General features: G+C 41.2%; 1 protein-coding gene and 1 long non-coding RNA gene across 4 annotated transcripts in view; one reads left to right on the forward strand and one right to left on the reverse strand.

The window, feature by feature from the left end:
* Positions 1 to 20,362, reverse strand: part of LOC310672020 — a 261,869-nt gene that overhangs the window by 182,145 nt on the left and 59,362 nt on the right. The gene's annotated exons all lie outside the window — the stretch shown is intronic.
* Positions 1 to 20,362, forward strand: part of LOC310671993 (myosin-4-like) — a 51,071-nt gene that overhangs the window by 17,395 nt on the left and 13,314 nt on the right. For all 3 annotated transcript variants that reach the window (XM_083428456.1, XM_083428455.1, XM_083428454.1), the window contains 18 exons: positions 886 to 959; positions 1,064 to 1,151; positions 1,613 to 1,730; positions 3,508 to 3,631; positions 4,868 to 5,004; positions 5,814 to 6,069; positions 6,331 to 6,573; positions 7,910 to 8,086; positions 9,361 to 9,506; positions 9,600 to 9,690; positions 11,473 to 11,862; positions 11,954 to 12,080; positions 13,747 to 13,865; positions 14,432 to 14,628; positions 15,400 to 15,583; positions 17,091 to 17,256; positions 17,900 to 18,024; positions 18,798 to 19,106. In XM_083428456.1, the coding sequence (XP_083284582.1) occupies positions 886 to 959; positions 1,064 to 1,151; positions 1,613 to 1,730; positions 3,508 to 3,631; positions 4,868 to 5,004; positions 5,814 to 6,069; positions 6,331 to 6,573; positions 7,910 to 8,086; positions 9,361 to 9,506; positions 9,600 to 9,690; positions 11,473 to 11,862; positions 11,954 to 12,080; positions 13,747 to 13,865; positions 14,432 to 14,628; positions 15,400 to 15,583; positions 17,091 to 17,256; positions 17,900 to 18,024; positions 18,798 to 19,106 (3,071 nt within the window). The remainder of the gene's footprint in view (positions 1 to 885; positions 960 to 1,063; positions 1,152 to 1,612; positions 1,731 to 3,507; positions 3,632 to 4,867; positions 5,005 to 5,813; positions 6,070 to 6,330; positions 6,574 to 7,909; positions 8,087 to 9,360; positions 9,507 to 9,599; positions 9,691 to 11,472; positions 11,863 to 11,953; positions 12,081 to 13,746; positions 13,866 to 14,431; positions 14,629 to 15,399; positions 15,584 to 17,090; positions 17,257 to 17,899; positions 18,025 to 18,797; positions 19,107 to 20,362) is intronic.

A 20,362-nucleotide genomic window follows, 5' to 3' on the forward strand; every position in this document is an offset into this window, starting at 1 on the left:
GAAAAGCATAAATCTGTTTAACATCTTTTGCTTCTTGTTTACCTCTGTTTGAATCTCTTGATTCAGCCATTCTGATAGGGAATCCGAAGAATTGCTTCGCCTGGGTCCATGTGTCCACATAGCTACACAGAAGCCATATACGTAGCTCCCATTCATAGCCCAGGCTGACATCTTGCTCATCTATTCAAGAAGCACGTAGGGAATTGTAAGGTCAGATGAGACCTCCGGGTATAGGGCGATATATAAACTCAATAAATTATAATAATAAATAATATGTAGGGGAACAGAAACTCGGCAAGTTTTGGGGATACTGATTCTTGCACTAAAGAACCAAAACGAAAGTTCTCTTGCAAACTTAGTTTTAAATTGAACTAAAAGGGAAAAGATTACTTTGGATTTCTGTGTCCGTCAGGGAAAAAAGAGCAGGGTATAAATAATAATAATATCTACACCAGAGGTCAGCTTTCCTGCCACTGTTTGTTGTGTCATTGAATTCAATTCTCATAGATATTAGCTCCAATCCAGAGAAAGTTAGTTCTCCCATTAAAATCAGTGGGGCTTAAATTAATTGTGACAAACTAGTTCTACTGATTTCACTGGTATTTACATGTTACTCTTACATGCAACTACTTCTCCTGGATTGTGTCCAAAAACAGGAAACTCACAGACTTAGCAGTCATTTACTCTGAATACATGGATCATGGATCCTTTATCTTACCTTGATCTGGTGCTCTTTTCCAAGGAATATACTACCTCATCTCTTTCCCAGTCATCACAGAGCTAGCTGAATGAATATGTGTTTGTGTGCTATTTAATATCTCAAGGGACAGGGAGGGTTCTAGTTAAGAGTACAGCATCTCACATGGCTGCTGTTTTGTTTGAAAGGTGACAGCGGTGGCAGCAAGAAAGGTGCCAAGAAGAAGGGTGGCTCTTTCCAGACAGTATCCGCTGTATTCAGAGTATGTGGCACTTCTTTCAGCTCTCCCCTTTATAGTATAGATTAACATGGGAAACAGACCTGCGTCTACTGCATTTAGAACCCATTTCTTTTCTTCTGATACAGGAGAATTTAAACAAGCTGATGACCAATCTGAGAAGCACTCATCCTCACTTTGTGCGCTGTCTAATTCCTAATGAGACTAAGACGCCCGGTGAGTTACTTTGCCTCGTTGTGTTGAATCATTCCCCTATCTGAAGTTGGTAAAATTATTTTATTATGAATAATTTAATGATCAGGCAAACATCAGTCTCCCAAGCAAATGTGCCACTTTGATATAAGGCACTTAAGAGCTAAGTTTATTAAGTAGTATCAAAAAGCTTTCAAATTCCCAAGTTTAAACTGTAGATTCCTGCCAAGATTATAAATCTGGCCTTTATTTTATTAATTACATTTCTATACCACCTGTCAGCTGAGGATCACAGGGCAGTTTGCATTATAAAAACACAAAAATACATAACATAGCGGCAAACATAAACAATATTCCTCAATATTTTAGTTAAGTTCTTACAATTTGTCTAGCCATGTCAGGTGACCCATATTTCATGAAATTATAACTCTACCTGTAAATTTGACATTCTTTCTTAATTTCCCCTTTCTCCTTTGGTTTTAAAGGTGAAATGGACCATCACCTGGTGATGCACCAGCTGCGGTGTAACGGGGTATTGGAAGGTATTCGGATCTGTAGGAAAGGCTTCCCCAGCAGAATCATATATGCTGACTTTAAGCAACGGTACACTTTCCTCTAACAATATAAAAAGACTACTTTTTGCAATTGCTGAAGTTGGTATTTCATAAATATATTCTTTTGTATAGGCCGTTTCAGCACCTAGTCAGAAAGACCCAGAATTTAGTCAATAACTGCAGAGTCTTTAGAGGAGAGATTGTATAGTTTCATTTTTGTTCCTGAACTATTTGGCCCTCCAAATATTGCTGAAAAGAGAGTAGAAACAAACTGATATTAATGTTTTGCTCTATTTTCTTGGTTGTATAAATAACAATTAAACGTATGTAATGAAGGGTGTGGTGCTCTAATGGGGGGGTGCTTTTAGGAAGTATCTGATTCTCACTTGTATAAGATATAACCATATTGGTTGTAACATTCAGTTAGATTCTGGGTGTCTTATGGCCACATGGTCTATTACAGTCTTCCTCAACCTCGGCCCTCCAGATGTTTTGAGACTACAATTCCCAGCATCCCTGACTATAGGTCCTGCTAGCTGGGGATCATGGGAATTGTAGGCCAAAAACAACTGGAGGGCCGAGGTTGAGGAAGTCTGGACTATTAGCTGAATATTCATTTTGACAGATGATTTCTGCTACCAGATTAATACTAGCTGCTTTTTTATATTTATCTGAGAGCTTACTTATTCCTATTGGGGTAGTTCGTAGAAGCTACTTGTTATCACTGGGTTGTGCCTTTCACTTACCCAATGGGACTTTGATCTCCCCTCTTTCCCTGCATATCCTCTAAATCTTTTCTAGTGATTCCCCCAATCCTTTGGAGCAGATTTGGGAATAGCACAAGGTGCGTGTGGTGAGGAGGGAGTTCCATTGCACAAGCAGAGGTCATTCCACTTATGCATTTATTTAGCTGGTCCTGCGTTCCCAGTTCATTTTATGGAGCACATGGCAGTTGAAAAATTCAGAAGATGTTCTCTTCTGTATCAACAACTGTCGTAACCCTTTCAACATGGAGAAATGTAGACTGACTCAAAGCGTGTTTCAGTTTACAGCAAAGTGTGTGATTGCATCTGGATTATAGCACTTTCATATATTTGGCATTTCACCAGTTGTGAAAAGCTATGGTACAGATGCACTATGATCGCTTTACAAGTGTCTGAGCTTCAGTGGTGACTAAATCAACTCATATTTTTACATGCTACTCAGTCCCCATGTGAATTGGATCTGAGAATGATAGATTTGTCACACATCCTCTACACACACACACACACACACACACACGGGAACTGCTTCCATGTAGCGCCTTGCATACTATCAGGAAGTGTGTATAAATAATCAAAGAAATAAACAACTATCTGACTTTTAGAAGACATCTGAAGGCAAATCTGTTCAGGGCAGTTTTTAATATTTGATGAATGATTGTATTTTAATATTTGCTGGAAGCCAACCAGAGTGGCTGGGGAAACCCAGCCAGATGGGCGGGTATAAATAATAAATTATTATTAATATTATTACTACTACTAACTAAAAGGGTGGGAATGATCACACTCCTTGGGTCTCTGCCACCTGAGAAACATTCTAATGGAAGGAAGGGTTCCATTTGTGTAGAAAAGAGCCCATTCACGTGTTTGGAATGCTCATTCACTGTCCAGCACTGTCCAGTAATAGTGTAGATGTCACTCCCACGTGTGTGTGAAGAGCGCCCATGTATATTATTCTACTGTTCTCCTTATTCGGATACTGTTTCCCCATTAAGACCCTAGTGTATTGTGTTACTGACTTCAGTTCTCCTACCTCTCTGTTCATTTCTGCCTTTCCTACCACAGCTACAAAATTCTTAATGCCTCTGCAATTCCTGAAGGCCAGTTTATTGACAGCAAGAAGGCTTCTGAGAAGCTTCTCTCTTCCATTGATGTGGATCATAATCAGTACAGATTTGGCCATACTAAGGTATGTACAAGCACGGAGTTTGACAGTTGTTTCCAGCAAATAAAAAATGGATGAAGTGCATGAGAGGAGAACGATAGAAAAGAACAGGTAGTATATTTGGGTTGCTTAATTTATTTATGCATGGCTAATTCCCCTTTGGGACGTGGGTGGTGCTGTGTGTTAAACCACAGAGCCTAGGACTTGCCGATCAGAAGGTCAGAGGTTTGAATCCCCGTGATGGGGTGAGCTCCCGTTGCTCGGTCCCTGCTCCTGCCAACCTAGCAATTCGAAAGCATGTCAAAGTGCAAGTAGATAAATAGGTATCGCTCCAGTGGGAAGGTAAATAGTGTTTCCGTGTGCTGCTCTGGTTTGCCAGAAGCAGCTTAGTCATGCTGGCCACATGACCTGGAAGCTGTACGCCGGCTCCCTTGGCCAATAAAGTGAGATGAGTGCCGCAACCCCAGAGTCGGTCACGACTGGACCTAATGGTCAGGGGTTCCTTTACCTTTTTAATTCCCCTTTAAGATATTTTTACCCATGTGAATGTAATCTCCAAAAGCATGGAAAGCAGCCACTGCATATTATGCTTCTTTCTCCATTCAATGGCAATGTGATTAGAAAGGGATGAGCTCTCCTCAGCTCTCCTATGATTGACTGTTGGTCCCAGACAGAAGGTTGGAAGGATATGGTTGTAAGCTGGACAGGGCAGACATAGTCATAGGTTCAGGTTCACCAAGATAAGATAAGCATGGCAAGGTTCAGACCTGTAGCTCTGTCTGGGTGGCTGGCTCTGCCTCTAGTAAGCACAGTCTGCTTTGTTTCCAACATCATGGGGGACCACATGGCTCAGCTGCCTTCAGGGCAGGAGTCCTAAAGGGTAAAAAGACAGCATTGCAACCTCCTCAGGCTGGAGAGGTGTGAGCCATGTAAGTTCCACTTGTACTGGGGCTTCGAGGGCAGAGTTCAAGGCCTGCTGATCCATCTGAATATGTGGCCTCATCCTCCTAAAACGATGAGCCACAACCTGGTGTCATGACACTGGCTTGGGATTTTTCCTGAAAAACCTGAAGAAATTTCCTGAGCTAACCAGAAGTCTTGGACAGAAGTCTTTAACATGACAATAGTGCTGAGAGCAAGAATAAAAGATAGAGAAGGGGTAAGGATCACCCACTTCACATACCACTTTCCTCTCCCTCTTTTAGTACTATGTGCTTGTTTAGTGATAACTTTTGTTTCAAACTTACCAAAACATCACAGGTATTCTTCAAGGCTGGCCTCCTTGGGTTGCTGGAAGAGATGAGAGATGAGAAACTGGTAGCCCTCATCACCCACACACAAGCTATGTGCAGAGGTTACCTCATGAGGCTTGAATTCCAAAAGATGAATGCAAGAAGGTAACTAGCCATTTCCTTGCTAAACCTCCAGAGAGCAGCTCACTAGAACTTGTTTGTACAAATTAATGTCAGAATATGTCGGTATTAAATGTATGGTCTTCTGTACAGAATGAAGGCCATACAGTGTCATACTTAGTCCCCTGTCTCATATCTAAACTTTTGGCAGAGCTAGGATATGTATTTTTGATGCAAAATCTGGCACTGTTACTTTCTCATCTTCAGCAATTGAACCTTGCTTTGGCAAAGCTTGTTGCTCCTTTGTGCTACAAAAGTAATGCAGGTAATTTGGAATTCCCCCGCCCTCTTTTTATTTGGAAATGACCAATTTGAGTTTATTGTGCTAGCCAAAGGCCCATGCCAAAGCATAGAAACACAAACAATTTCAGATACAAAATATAAATCAAGGCATCAACTAAAACAGAGTCATCAATTTCTAGTGAGTCTACAGATATAGACCCCTGAATCCCTGTTACAGTTCACAACTATGTTGTCCAGTTCCTTTTTCCTAATCTTTCTTGCCACCAGCATGAGAAAGGCCACTTTATAAGTCACTAACACATTCGAGTAACCACTGAACCTGCTCCATTGAGGGATAATTGCTTGCTTGAGCAAGTAAGTTTTAGAAAGTGGCTCCTCAGGTCAGCATATAAGGGCCAATATAACAAATAATGAAGAATATCTTCTACCTGTAATTGACCAGTCTGCTTTAGGAGATTACTACTGATAAAGATCAGTGCTTATTTAGGATTGAAACATGTGCCTCTGAAATCACTTTCCGCTTAAGTCCCTTTCTTTCCATACATTCGCAGAGAATCAATTTATGTAATTCAGTACAATGTCCGTTCATTCATGAACGTCAAGCACTGGCCCTGGATGAAGCTATATTTCAAGATCAAGCCCTTGCTAAAGAGTGCTGAATCAGAGAAAGAGATGGCCAACATGAAAGAAGAATTTGAGAAAACTAAGGAAGATCTTGCAAAGTCAGAAGCAAAACGAAAGGAGCTTGAGGAAAAAATGGTGACTCTGGTGCAAGAGAAGAATGACCTTCAGCTTCAAGTTCAGTCTGTAAGTAATGGGCATTCTCCTAGTTGCACTTCTGATTACCACCTTCCATTGTAGAGAGAACACTCAGTGGGCAAGCTGAGAGCAATAACCTTCAACCTGGTTACTTGACAATCTAGATGTCATAGATGAGCTTCTGGAAAGAGCATGCTGCCATCTAGTCCTGCTTGACAGAGGATTCAGTGGCAGTAACCACAGCAGCACTCCTGATTTTTATATAAAAAAATTAACACACATGTCTGGCTTCTTCTTTTCGTTCTATAGGAAAGTGAAAGTTTAGCAGATGCTGAGGAAAGGTGCGATGGACTCATCAAAAGTAAGATCCAGCTAGAAGCTAAGATAAAAGAGTTGACTGAAAGGCTGGAGGATGAGGAGGAGATGAATGCTGAGTTGACGGCCAAGAAGAGGAAACTTGAAGATGAGTGCTCAGAGCTGAAGAAAGACATTGATGACTTGGAACTAACATTGGCCAAAGTGGAGAAGGAGAAGCATGCAACGGAAAACAAGGTGAAAAGAGACTACAGAATCATAGTGCCATTACAACCCCTCTCGCTTCTGTCCCCCTGCCAACATGAAAGTAAAATTTTAAATCAATACATTTGTACCTTGGGTTAAGTACTTAATTCGTTCCAGAGGTCAATTCTTAACCTAAAACTGTTCTTAACCTGAAGCACAACTTTGGCTAATGGGGCCTCCCGCTGACGCCGCACCGCCAGAGCACGATTTCTGTTCTCATCCTGAAGCAAAGTTCTTAATCTGAGGTACTATTTCTGGGTTAGCGGAGTCTGTAACCTGAAGCGTATGTAACCCAAGGTACCACTGTAGTAAGGAAAGGAAGGAAAAGATAACTTACTTAAACTTAAGAAGTTTTGGCTGCTGGTTTGTTCCTTCAACTCTTGTATTGCAGCACTTGGAGTTTGGGGTTTAGATGTTCAGCATCCAGATTCACATTTTTTGGTGCTGCCCCATGCTTTCTAGGCACAGGCCCACGCTTTTCTGGTTCAATCTGAGCCCTTTTTTATTTTTTTGCCCCACTGCTTCCTCCAGGAAAATCTGCTCTTTAATGCTGAATCAGAACAAACAGCAATTTTGGTTTTCTGTGGCTTGCCATTTGCTCTGATTCAACACTAAAGAACAGGTTTTCGCAGGGAAAGTGCCTGGGATGGGGGGCAGGGATGCTCAGACAAGGAACCTTAAAACGCGGACCTGTTCCTAGAAATGCAGAGCAAAGGTAAGTGTGGATGAGCCCTATCTTAGCTTCATTAATTCCACATTAATGTCCATAAATTGGTGAGTGCAGAATAATGAAACTGATTTTTTATTTGGTTGCAAAATATATTTAACTTGCCTGACAGAATTCTTCCTACTAGTCCTGTTGGAAGATTATGCTTGGCCCTTTGCATATTGTGAAGGGGATTTTTTTTCTACTCGTCACATTTGTATTTTTAAATTTCATGGGCAAAAAAGAGAGAAAACCAGCTTTTGCCCAATCTTATTGTGTAACTCAGTGTGCTTTATTGTACTATTTCACTTTTGTAATGAAGAGGTCAGGAGGCATTTCTGAGGAAAGTCTCATTGTGTTTCCACATCCATAACTAGTACTGCTCATTACATACGTATAGGATTTTAGCAGACACCAGCCTTTGGGTGATATCATACTCAGAGTAGACCCACTGAAATCAATGAACAACTTCCTTACATCCATTTACATCAGTGGGTCTACTCAGCATATGACTTAGTTGGGTATTACCCTATCTTATTTTCTCACTCATAAGACAAGGACTGCATATAATCACCCGTAATGAGGAAACACTCATAAATGGAGGTCTTTATTGTTTCTTAGGTTAAAAATCTTACTGAGGAGATGGCAGCTTTGGACGAAAACATCTCCAAGCTAACCAAAGAGAAGAAAAGCCTCCAAGAAGCTCACCAGCAGACTTTAGATGACCTCCAGGCAGAGGAAGACAAAGTGAACACTCTGTCCAAAACCAAATCGAAACTTGAACAGCAAGTTGATGATGTAAGAGAATTTTTAGTGTTGAGAGGACACAATAAAAGCACTGGGAGAAATGAAGTCTATTTGCAGTTATACACACTGGCTAGAACCAATGTTGAACCTGCTGAATCTTTTTCTTTGTACTAGTCCTCAGTTCTATATCTGCCTGATATCATCAGTCCTCTCCTCCAGGCTTAGGAAGGCAGTGGGAGCACAGAACTAATGCAACCCGAGGCACCATTGAACTGACTAAACATGGACCTAAATATCTTCAAGTAAGGGCCTTTACTCTTGCCAGAAGTTCGGCTTTGCCCTTGCAGGTTCTGGAAGGATCTTTTGGAAAAGTCCTGTACGCTCAGAGACTTTGCACCTGCCCATTAGGGGAAATAGGAAGCCCTGAACACTTATTTTTTAAGATGTCCTTTTTACAATGAGGCACATAGAGATACCATCAGCCCCCATCTGGTGAGGCTTGCTGACCTTCCAGACAAGCCTAAGCTAAATTTTCTCCTCAGGCAAAAATCACAAGATGACCCGGATGGTTGCCAGATTCTGCACACAGATTTGTAGATGTAGAACACCCCCTGGAACAAATAGATCGCGAGGAAAACTGCCGTAGCCGGCCTCCTGGGCATCCCAGGGGCAATCTGCATGTTAGTTTAACCTTAGGTCCTTTTGTGTTCATGCGACTATTTTAATTTTAATCTATAAGCTGTTATTGTATATTGTTTTAAATGTCTGTTTCATTCTTGTGAAAGCAGTCTCAGTTGTGCTTTTTGAACTGCTCTTTGGCCGTAATAATAAATTATTACTATTACTATCTTCAAGTAATTTTCAGTAATGAAATGTGTCAATCCACTGCCAGCCTAACAGTTCCCTCTTGGAAGAATATTCTCTTTTTGAAGACTGCAAGTGGTAGATCATTTTTAGGAGCAAGGGAACTTGCCTCAAAACATATTCACATATTTTGAACTAGGTAAACTTAGGAATATAGGAAGCTGTGTTACACCATATCAGCTCATTGGTCCATCCAGCAGCTGCCTCTTCAAGGTTTCAGGCGGACCTTTTTCTAACATGTTTGGCTGGTATTTATTAGACTTCATTATTAATAGGATATCTAAGAACTGAATTTTATTTTAGCGTTGCCATCTTTGCAGGGGCTTAGAAGACTCTGCTTTAAGGCCTAAAGCGGCATCTAGCTCACTGGCCTTTCAAAACTCCTAATGCTTTATATTTCCTCCCTCTTCTTTGAAACAATAGCATTAAATCAGTGTCTCTTGTTCTTATGTACTGTTTAGCTCGAAGGGTCTTTGGAGCAAGAGAAGAAGCTTCGTATGGATCTTGAGAGAGCTAAAAGGAAGCTGGAAGGGGATCTGAAGATGTCTCAGGAATCTATCATGGACCTAGAGAATGACAAGCAGCAAATGGATGAAAAACTGAAGAAGTATACCTCTGAGATTTTAATAATGTGTTACTAGATCTCAAATTTGAACTTTCTCATTAAAATGCGTACTTTTCTTTTTTCCTCCTTCACCAGGAAAGAGTTCGAAATCAGCCAGGTACAAGGAAAAATAGAGGATGAACAGGCTCAAAGCTCTCAGCTACAGAAAAAAATTAAAGAGCTACAGGTAAATCATAGAAAACTTTGTGTATCTTTTGTGCCTTGGAAATCTCTGTTTTTAAGGTCACTCTCACCCCTCATGTACATTCACTGCTTATATAGTGGTTCTAAAATGATATTCTTCCTCAAATTAAATACCTACATACACACTTAGTATGAAGACACTAGATAAAATCAGTTTAGGAAGAATAGTGTATTACTCCAGGAAATTCAACCATTGGTCTTAAGGAACCACTGGCTGTAGGTGTATATTGTCTTCTTACTGTGAGTTGTTTAAGAATATATTTGTGTTCAAATGTATTTCACAGAGAATCTGAAATATTATAAGTTTATAAAATAAGTATGGATGCACTGCTTATTATACACATGTTTTTATTGAAATAATACAATGATTTAGTACTTTTAGATTACTCCTGGCCCAGCTACTGTATGGGGGCACAGACTTGGCTTAAAGCCCACCCTGACTTTATAGAAACAGTTCAATCCAAGTACTTAAGGCAAATATTCTTAGCGCCATCTTGTGTTTCAAATCCTGCATTGCACCTGGAGGCCAACTTTCAACTGAATTACATATTTGGTACAGGACATTAACTTATTGCCTTTGTCTGAATTTAACCCTCACTGGTCTTAATATTGCAAGACTGTCACGAGAGTGCTTGGACCAAAACTGTTACTCAAAAGCGCTACTCTGATTTATCATCCCAACATTTATTAACACTGGGTTTCAATAAAGCAAATAATTTAATTAGGCAGCGCCTACATGACATTGGGGACGCGGATGGCGCTGTGGGTTAAACCACAGAGCCTAGGACTTGCTGATCAGAAGGTCGGCGGTTCAAATCCCCGCGGCGGTGTGAGCCCCCGTTGCTCGGTTCCTTCTCCTGCCAACCTAGCAGTTCGAAAGCATGTCAAAGTGCAAGTAGATAAATAGGTACCGCTCCAGCGGGAAGGTAAACAGCATTTCCATGCACTGCTCTGGTTCGCCAGAAGTGGCTTAGTCATGCTGGCCACATGACCCGGAAGCTGCACGCCGGCTCCCTCGGCCAATAAAGCGAGATGAGCGCCGCAACCCCAGAGTCGGTCACAACTGGACCTAATGGTCAGGAGTCCCTTTACCTTTACATGACATTGAGCAACAGAATAATTTAACCACCATAAGAAAATTTTGTCCTTGGTACTATTTTTTCCTACCTAGTCTCCTCCACATATCGACATCCTATCTGCAAAATTAACAGTTTTAAAATACAGGTGTGCCTTCACCTATGCAAAACGATTATGTCCATGCAGAGAGGCAGTATCAATTCTGTAGTGCATGTACTCCTAGCCTCTGCATACTCCTAACCTCTGTGTAATGAGGTTAATACTCATCTTTTATCATCTATACTAGTCTGCTACATTGGCCTTCCTTCTCGCAGACCAAGATTATCAGGTGACAGCAAACACGGCAAAAATTTTAGCTGGGGCAATCAGAATTAAATCTACCATCTGACTAACCTGTTTACTGTCTAGTAAAGAGTAGCCCACTTGTTTATGTCTTATTTGTGGTCAAGGAAAATATGGACTCTTTCATTTGTATAGCTGTAAATTCTCGGAAGGTATTTTGTAAAGCCAACAATCTAGCTATATCTGTATTTGATTGTATTTGATTCCTTTGCTACGGCTTGTGGCTGACACAAATAAAGATTTTTACTTTGAGTTCATAAAATCATGAGCACAGTCTACCTAGAGTTCATTTTCAGTTCTACTCTTTTAGTGGCATAGTTAAACTTCTGTATCCTATTTCCCAAAGGCCCGTATGGAAGAACTGGAGGAAGAAATTGAGGCTGAGCGTGCATCTCGGGCCAAAGCAGAGAAGCAGCGGGCTGATCTCTCCAGAGAACTTGAAGAGATCAGTGAGCGTCTGGAGGAAGCTGGTGGGGCAACCGCAGCTCAGATTGAGATGAACAAGAAACGTGAGGCAGAATTCCAGAAAATGCGCAGGGACCTTGAAGAGGCCACTCTGCACCATGAAGCCACAACGGCTGCTCTCCGCAAGAAGCATGCAGACAGTGCAGCTGAACTTGGAGAACAAATTGATAACTTGCAACGTGTGAAACAGAAGCTGGAGAAGGAGAAGAGTGAGCTGAAGATGGAGATTGATGACCTTGCCAGTAATATGGAGTCTGTCTCCAAAGCCAAGGTAGACAGTTGCATGTCTTTATTGTGACTAACTGTTCTGCTGTCGATTCTGGTTAATTAAAACATTGTATTTTATTTCTCCCCTCACAAAGAGTAATCTGGAAAAGATGTGCCGGGCCCTTGAAGACCAGTTCAGTGAAATTAAGACAAAAGATGAAGAGCATGTGCGGCTGATCAATGATCTGAACACACAGAAAGCACGTCTGCACACCGAGAATGGTGAATTTGGGCATTTCTAGAAGACATGGGCATTCCTCCTGACATTTATTTATCTTGAATAGTCCCCTCCCACCTTTCCATAAAAATCATTGTAGACATGTTATCTACATATATATTATTATCTTTGCCTTGACACATCAGCATCAGTGTTGTCTAAACTGTACCCTTCCTTGTCAATCAGATATGACCAAGTATTTCACTATGGAAGATCCCCCTTGAAATATTAGTGGGGTGCAAGAGCCCCCACTGATGCTTTTACACAGTCTTCATTTACTCCCATATATTTCTGGTTTACTGTGGCTTACATTGTAGGAAACAGCATTTCTGTTTCTTAAAGTGTATCTTAGAAATGTGGGTTGTCGGATAATTGGTTTTTTCCCCCTTTTCTGTGATGCGGAAAAGTAATGCTTATACAACTCATATAAAGGTAAAGGGTAAAGGGACCTCTGACCATTAGGTCCAGTCGTGACCGACTCTGGGGTTGCGGCGCTCATCTTGCTTTACTGGCCGAGGGAGCCGGTGTACAGCTTCCGGGTCATTTGGCCAGCATGACTAAGCCGCTTCTGGCGAACCAGAGCAGCGCACGGAAACACCGTTTACCTTCCTGCCGGAGCAGTACCTATTTATCTACTTGCACTTTGACATGCTTTCGAACTGCTAGGTTGGCAGGAGCTGGGACCGAGCAATGGGAGCTCACCCCGTCGCAGCGATTTGGACCGCTGACCTTCTGATCGGCAAGTCCTAGGCTCTGTGGTTTAACCCACAGCGCCACCCGCGTCCCGTCATACAACAAATATTCAGATACAAAAACTCAGCCACAAATACTCAAAGGCTTCTACTGCCTTCTCCTTTAGACCCCTATATTAGTTCCTGTTAACAGCTACAAATGCACTGTTAATGTTGAATAGAGAACTGCTCTGGTTTTTAAACATGATCTCTGTGTTTAAATCTATGCATAAGTATCAGTAGTGGAAAAACTACTGTTGATAGTCAAGTGGGAGTATTGGGGCTGCATTAGCAAGTGGCACAAGTGAGAGATTCATAGCTCCATGAGAAGATTCATAAATGTTATTCAGATTCTTGAGGAACCACACACAGCTCCTGGTCACCCAATAGACCTTGCGCCTCGGTGTCGCTCTCAATTTCCTAAAATTATAATTGCACATGACACTTCACAGAATATGCCTTAAATAGCCTCTACATGCAGCTCAGAGAAAATTAGGTAACCACTTAAATCCTACTGATAGCAATGAGAATAAAGCCCAGCAGCTCGTTCTGGTTTACAACTCATTTTCTCCAGAGTGAAGAAGTAAGGCCACCACTAAAAGTATATATGGATAGATCTAAAGCAAATGTATTAATCTGAGCAAAGAAATTATCGAGAACTAATGTTAAGTGCAGTATTTATTGTAATTATTGAAAACTGTAATATTTATTGCATTTTATTTTAATAGAATTCATACTATATTTGTTGCAAATATTGTGGACTGTAGTAACATCCATTTCAAAGAATGGGAGGCAGAGACAGAAAAATTCTAGTCGACCAAGCACACAAATGATTTAATTCAGCACTTGCATTGCCATCAGTGAGACTACTTAGGAGCAGGTGGGGTGTTTTTGAACCATCTCAGCCTATGACTATGTGAATATATTTTTTTCCCAATAGGCGAATTTTCTCGACAACTAGAAGAAAAAGAATCTTTTATTTCACAGTTGATCAGAGGGAAACAAGCCTTTACCCAGCAGACAGAGGAACTCAAGAGGCAGCTGGAGGAAGAAAACAAGGTGATTTTCCACTTGTATATCATGCCTCAGAGAAGTGAGGAATGAATAATCTTGATAAAAAGAGGCAGGAGAGGCAGGGAACATCAGAAAAAAGGCAATAAAACAATCAAAGCTGATTTCCAGCTGACATGGACTGATGGAAATTCAAGGACAAATTACAGCATGAATGAAGTAACACATGCAACATGGAAAGGTAAAACTGGTGCTTTTGCAAATTCTGCAATTGCTATTGAAAAAGCTATGATAATATTGCACTGTTTAAAAAAGCACCCCTCCATAAGATTAATGTGTGGAATTTACTGCAGTGAAAGCATGACTGAAGCTAAAGAACACAAAAAATAAAAAATAAATTAAAAAATCAGTTCTCAGAAAGTAATAATGCTTGGTTAAGTATTATATAGTAAATATTTTTATGTTGGGGTATAAACCAACTGTTGAGGAAGAAAACATCCCAGATCTCATATCTGACATGACTAACAGACAGATGTAGAATGTCTGATTGAAACAACCTGCATGCTATTGCTACCCATGTGGTCATCATTACCATGAACATTATGAACCCTTAGGCAAAAAACGCTCTGGCCCATGCCTTGCAATCTGCTCGCCATGACTGTGACTTGCTCCGGGAGCAGTTTGAAGAGGAACAAGAAACCAAAAGTGAGCTGCAGAGGGCTCTCTCCAAGGCCAACACTGAAGTTGCCCAGTGGAGAACCAAATATGAAACGGATGCCATTCAACGTACTGAGGAATTAGAAGAAGCCAAGTGAGTACTGGGAAGGAAATCAGGGGAGAGCTTTGGAGATACCAGGGTATTAACCTGTGGTATTTATTTTTGACAGCAAATCCTCTATTTCTAGTTTTGCATCTTATGCAGATCTGTTTTTTTGCCATTGCTATTTGTTTTATAAGCATATTTATATACCACTCTCCATAAAATATCAGGGTAGTATAGAGCAATATAAAACATGAAAAACCATTAAAAGCAGTGCAAAACAATCATTAAGATAGCTGGCTACTCAAGAAAATTGGAAACTACTGAAACTATTGCCATAAAATAGTCTTCAAGAGGCACCTAGAAGTCAAAAGTGGTGTTCCATAGCACAGGACCAGTGACACATAAGTGCCCAATTTCTGGTTGAGGTCAACAGTAGGAGGACAACCAACTAACTGTGGTCTTCTGAACAATCTCATTTTACCCAATTCCCCCTTTTCCTAGTTTTGCAGCTGATGCTATCTATTTTCTGTTGCTTTTCAATAGGTGGCCTTCTCAGTCCAGTTGGCTGCCCCTCCCACTGCTTTTGCTTCTCTTTGGTGCTGTCTCATGAAACACGCCCCCTCCCCAGCAGCTATTGTCCTGCCCCAGGATTCAGAAGCCTTATGTTGTCACTCCAGGCTGTCCTTTCTATGGGTCTCTGTTTTGTCACACAGAAGTCTCCCACCTAGCCATGCTTTCTCTCACTTTCTGCTCTGCCTGTACACCAATGCGGTTTGGAAAAACACCTTTGGTTGCATCATGGGATACTTTGCCTTTCAGGAAGAAGCTGGCTCAGCGTCTCCAAGAATCAGAGGAGCAGATAGAAGCTGTCAATTCTAAGTGTGCTTCCCTAGAGAAGACTAAGCAAAGGCTGCAGGGAGAAGTTGATGACCTCATGATTGACGTAGAGAGGTCCAATGCAGCTTGTGCAGCCCTGGACAAAAGGCAGAGGAACTTTGATAAGGTTTCCTTTTCTTATTGGGTAGCGGGCAGACATTTTGCAGGAAGGGCAATCAATTTGTGCTTGTTTACAGTTGTAATCCTGGGAACTTCCAGGGCTGTCTTTTGGCATTTCTGTGAATTCAGCACAAGGCTTCTATGAGAGTAGATCAATTCCACCCTTACTCATATATTTGTTTGGTAGCATTGTAGCCTGTATAAAGTTTATATGCATGCAACAGTAGACTTTTCAACAGTAGTAGTAGTATTGAATAATATGCACTTCAGTGGTATATTTTGAGCTGTGTGAAGCAGGCATGTTCTTTAGAAGTGGAAATCCTGTAGGGGGCAGGCTCATCTCTAGCTACAACAGACTAGTACAGAAAAAAACACAATTCTACATTGTCATTATTAAATTGGTTGCTGTCTGCAACTCATTAGTCTAAAAATCTTTGGTCTAAAAATCAAAACTGCATCCTTATGTTTGTCCCTGAAGATTGATTGAACACAATATAGTTGGATGTTGCTTATTAAACATCCTTCGTGAAAGTAGTTTGTTGTAACTGAGTGATTGCTGAGGAACCATTCAGACAGTGTGAATGAGGTGCAGTGATTCTGAGCCCATTTGGGTGTTTGTGGGAGGGGGGAATGAAAGTTCAGGAATGTTCCTCCCCATGCCATTGGTGGGCCATGGCAGACTCACTTGGCAGCAGTGGCAGGCAGCACTAGGTCTCTGAGCAGACTGGTGACGGGCCCCCCCCCCTTTATTTTCGCACAATGCTTGAGATACTAAAATTGCAGTTGTCTCAGAAGCCAGATACTGCTCAGAGAACCAGCAGGGAGGGTGGGCGGGATTAAAGAGGTACTGGGGCATGGAAGCCCCAGCACCTGCATAAGGATGCCAGGTGTCGTCACCTGCCCTGTGAAAGTCTCATATGTGATACGCAACATTTCTCCTCGGTCATAGATCCAGGAGTAGCCAGTGTGGTGGGACAGAGCCACAGAGCCAAACTTTCGACACTGGTATTGTGGCAGGCTACCTGGATTGTGCTGGGGTGGGGAAGGTCGGCTGTGAAGCTGGGGCTGTGTGGGTGCAGTGGTGGAGCCTATCTGATGTTTCCACCAGTATGTGCAGAATACCACAACACACACGTAACTGGCTGTAAAGTAACATAACATTATAACATAACATAAAAACATATAGAAGGTTAATAGTAATAGGATATGTTATTACCATCAGGAACAGTGCTTTGCAATTTTTTGAAATGACGATTAGATTACAGTTTCATTATCTATGTTATGTTACTTTACAGCCAGTTACATGTGTGTTGTGGTATTCTGAACATGATTTACATAATGAGGCAATTGTGTGTGTCCACCAGTATGTGCAGCGCAGTCCTGTCCCAGCCCTATCCAGCTATGCTGCAGCAACACCAGTGTTGGGAGGGCAGTTCCACCAGACCGCTACTGCATACCCCTGAGTAAAGCACAATGTTGTGTTCCTGTGCTATATGAGCCTATTTGTTACCTAGGTGCTAGCAGAATGGAAGCAAAAATACCAGGAATGTCAGGCTGAACTGGAAGCTTCCCAGAAGGAGTCACGGACCATGAGCACTGAAATTTTCAAAATGAAGAATGCTTATGAGGAAGTGTTGGACCAGCTTGAGGCTGTCAGGCGAGAGAACAAGAACTTGCAACGTAAGCTTCTTTTTCCTAGACTTTAATCTAATGTAAGGTATCTGTAACGGTAGATTCACACGGCCACTTTTCTCCTGCTTAGTAGTACTGGCCAAAGAACAGGCCTGCTGCTTTTACAGGTTCAGGGTAGGGAGATGTTATTCAGCAGTGCGGTAACTTCCAGCTGATTGCTGCAAAGGTCCATATCCTGCCTTTTTTTTCCAGACTCAATGAGGCTTATGCTAATTAAGACACAGATAAAATACAGAAAGCTTAAAACATATAAAAATAACAGTTTAAAAGTAATTAAACTGTAGTAGTGTTAAAGCACTATAAAAACAAATCTTTTAAAATATAGTGAAAACTGCAGAGCAGTGTTAAAAGCTCTTTCCTTAAAAACAACAAATATATAAATGCAGGCTGTGTGTGTGTGTGTGTGTATGTATGTATGTATGTATTATATATGTATGTATTATATATATATATATATATATATATATATATATATATATATTACAAAAGTCTTTTTATTATTAAAAAATCTTTGCATCAAATATCCTGTGGGGGAGGGGGGGAAATCATACTTCAATTAAACTGAAACATTAGGTATCATATTACTAAAGATTGTAACCATTACAATAAATTACACAATTTCTACCTGCAGAGGAAATTTCTGACTTGACTGAACAGATAGCTGAAGCTGGCAAAAGCAACCATGAATTAGAGAAAGCAAAGAAGCAGATTGAACAAGAGAAGTCAGACCTCCAAGCTGCCTTGGAAGAAGCAGAGGTGAATATGAACACTTTAGAGACAGTATTAATTGGCACTCGCTATACATGGTGTGTCCCTGCCCCCCAGAGGCAGTACAAGGATAAGGACAGACTAAGGTGGCATATCTTTGGGGGGGAAATCCCTAGCCCATTGCTTGAAGTTAGTTTTCTGAGAGCAGTGTGTCAATTTTCATAGTGATGAATTGGACTGCAACCAAACTGGAGCTTTGGGAAGGTTTTTAGTGCCACCTTCTGGTTAAAAATAGAACAAATGATTAAATTGAGAAGGCCCATTAGCTACATTGCAAAGGGCAAGCCAAACTAGAAATGCTAATTGCATTTCCCCCTGATGACTGGGAGCATGGACTGGGCAAACACCTAAGAATAACAGGAATTGTCAAAAGCCTTCCAGTCTTAATTGTATTATTGTTGGGTAATATTTTTATTTATAGAATCTGTTAATTTTAGAAAAAAATAGTTTCAAGATGGTTAATTTGAACAAAATAATTTTCATGGGGGGACCATTGACACTTCTTAATTACTAAGTGTTTAATTATAAATACAAAATGTTGTATTTATTATTCAGAATGTTTGGGATGTTTCCATTTTACAAGTTGCATCTAAGATCTTACAGTGTGTCCATGTTTTCCCCAAAACGATATATTTTTTAAAAAATTAACTGTGCTTGGGGTATATATTTCTTTCCTGAGCTATGGAGTACTATGAAGCCTGCTTTCATAGTTAAATACAAAACCATAATTGAAACAAATAATGTTGTTTCATTGATGAAAGGGATCTTTGGAACATGAAGAAGGGAAAATCCTGCGTGTCCAACTAGAACTGAATCAGGTGAAGTCTGAGATTGACAGGAAGGTTGCAGAGAAGGATGAGGAAATTGAACAACTGAAGAGGAATCACCAGAGAATGGGAGAGTCCATGCAGAGCACACTGGATGCTGAAGTCAGGAGCAGAAATGATGCTCTGCGGCTCAAGAAGAAAATGGAGGGGGATCTAAATGAAATGGAAATCCAGTTGAGCCATGCCAACCGCCAAAGTGCAGAGACACAAAAACATCTGAGGAACATCCAAGGGCAACTGAAGGTCAGCCTAACTGCATACACATGTCGGGGGCTTTGTAACAATTTGCATGAATTCATTTTGTGGTGGTGTAGGGAACAGAATTGAAATTTGACTAACCTCTATACAGTGGTACCTCGGGTTACATATGCTTCAGGTTACAAGCCGCCCAGAGTGGCTGGGGAAACCCAGCCATATGGGCGGGGTATAAATAATAAATTATTATTATTATTACATACGCTTCAGGTTATATTACAGACTCTGCTAACCCAGAAATATTACCTTGGGTTAAGAACATTGCTTCAGGATGAGAAGAGAAATTGTGGCGCGGCAGCAGCAGGAGGCCCCATTAGCTAAAGTGGTGCTTCAGGTTAAGAACAGTTTCAGGTTAAGAATGAACCTCCAGAATGAATTAAGTACTTAACCCGAGGTACCACTGTAATGTGTCGTGTTAAAAATGTGTTTTTACTCTTTTTGTGCATCACAAAGAGAGAGCCAATGAAAGGGTTATTCAGTGCCAAAGGAGATTATGAAAGGTATGCTTAAAAAAACACAAAAAACAAATGTGAAGGTAATACAAGTTTATCAAATGCTATTGGCCATGATGGTAAAAGGATAAAAAGTCAAGTTCCCCGAATACTTAAATTTTGTCTTCTAGGATTGAATAACAGGGAGTGGACAGCCTGCTAATTAACTGCCTTGTTTCATGCAGACTTGGTTTGACTGCATTTTGATCCTTGTCATAAAGATTCACCCAGCTATTGTTCAAAGAAAACTTCAAAACTATAACGTTTGTCTCTCTACCCTTCACCCAAGGGACTCAAGTTGCATGCTAGCCTTATTTATGGCTTGTTATAATATCCTGGTGTGTTCTGATCCTTATTGTATGCTGCCCTGATACTGCTTGGGTGCCCCTAAAACCTCTTGAGTAAAATAAAATGAATAAATAGCAGTTCTGTGAGTGAGGAAAACTGACTGAGACTTGTCGAGACTTGACCAAAGTTGCCCAGTGAGCCTTGTGCTGCAATCCTAACCCTGACTCTGCAGTGGTGGAGGAGACTCAGATCCAGCAGATGTCCTCAACCACTGGCTTCTGCCATGACAGAGGCTCCCAGTGTAGCTGCAGAAAGCATGGCAGAGGCAGGGCTACGGGTGGCAGAGGGTCCTGCAACAGGGCGCTTGGGTTGGGTGGAACAGAGATGGGCTGCTGAACAAGAGCTGGCAGATGCCAGAGATGGGCTGCCAACGATCTGCTGTATCATAGGCTGCTCCAGTTCCCA

The sequence above is a fragment of the Podarcis tiliguerta genome, assembly GCF_965153285.1.
Source record: "Podarcis tiliguerta genome assembly, chromosome: 2".
Taxonomy (NCBI): domain Eukaryota; kingdom Metazoa; phylum Chordata; class Lepidosauria; order Squamata; family Lacertidae; genus Podarcis; species Podarcis tiliguerta.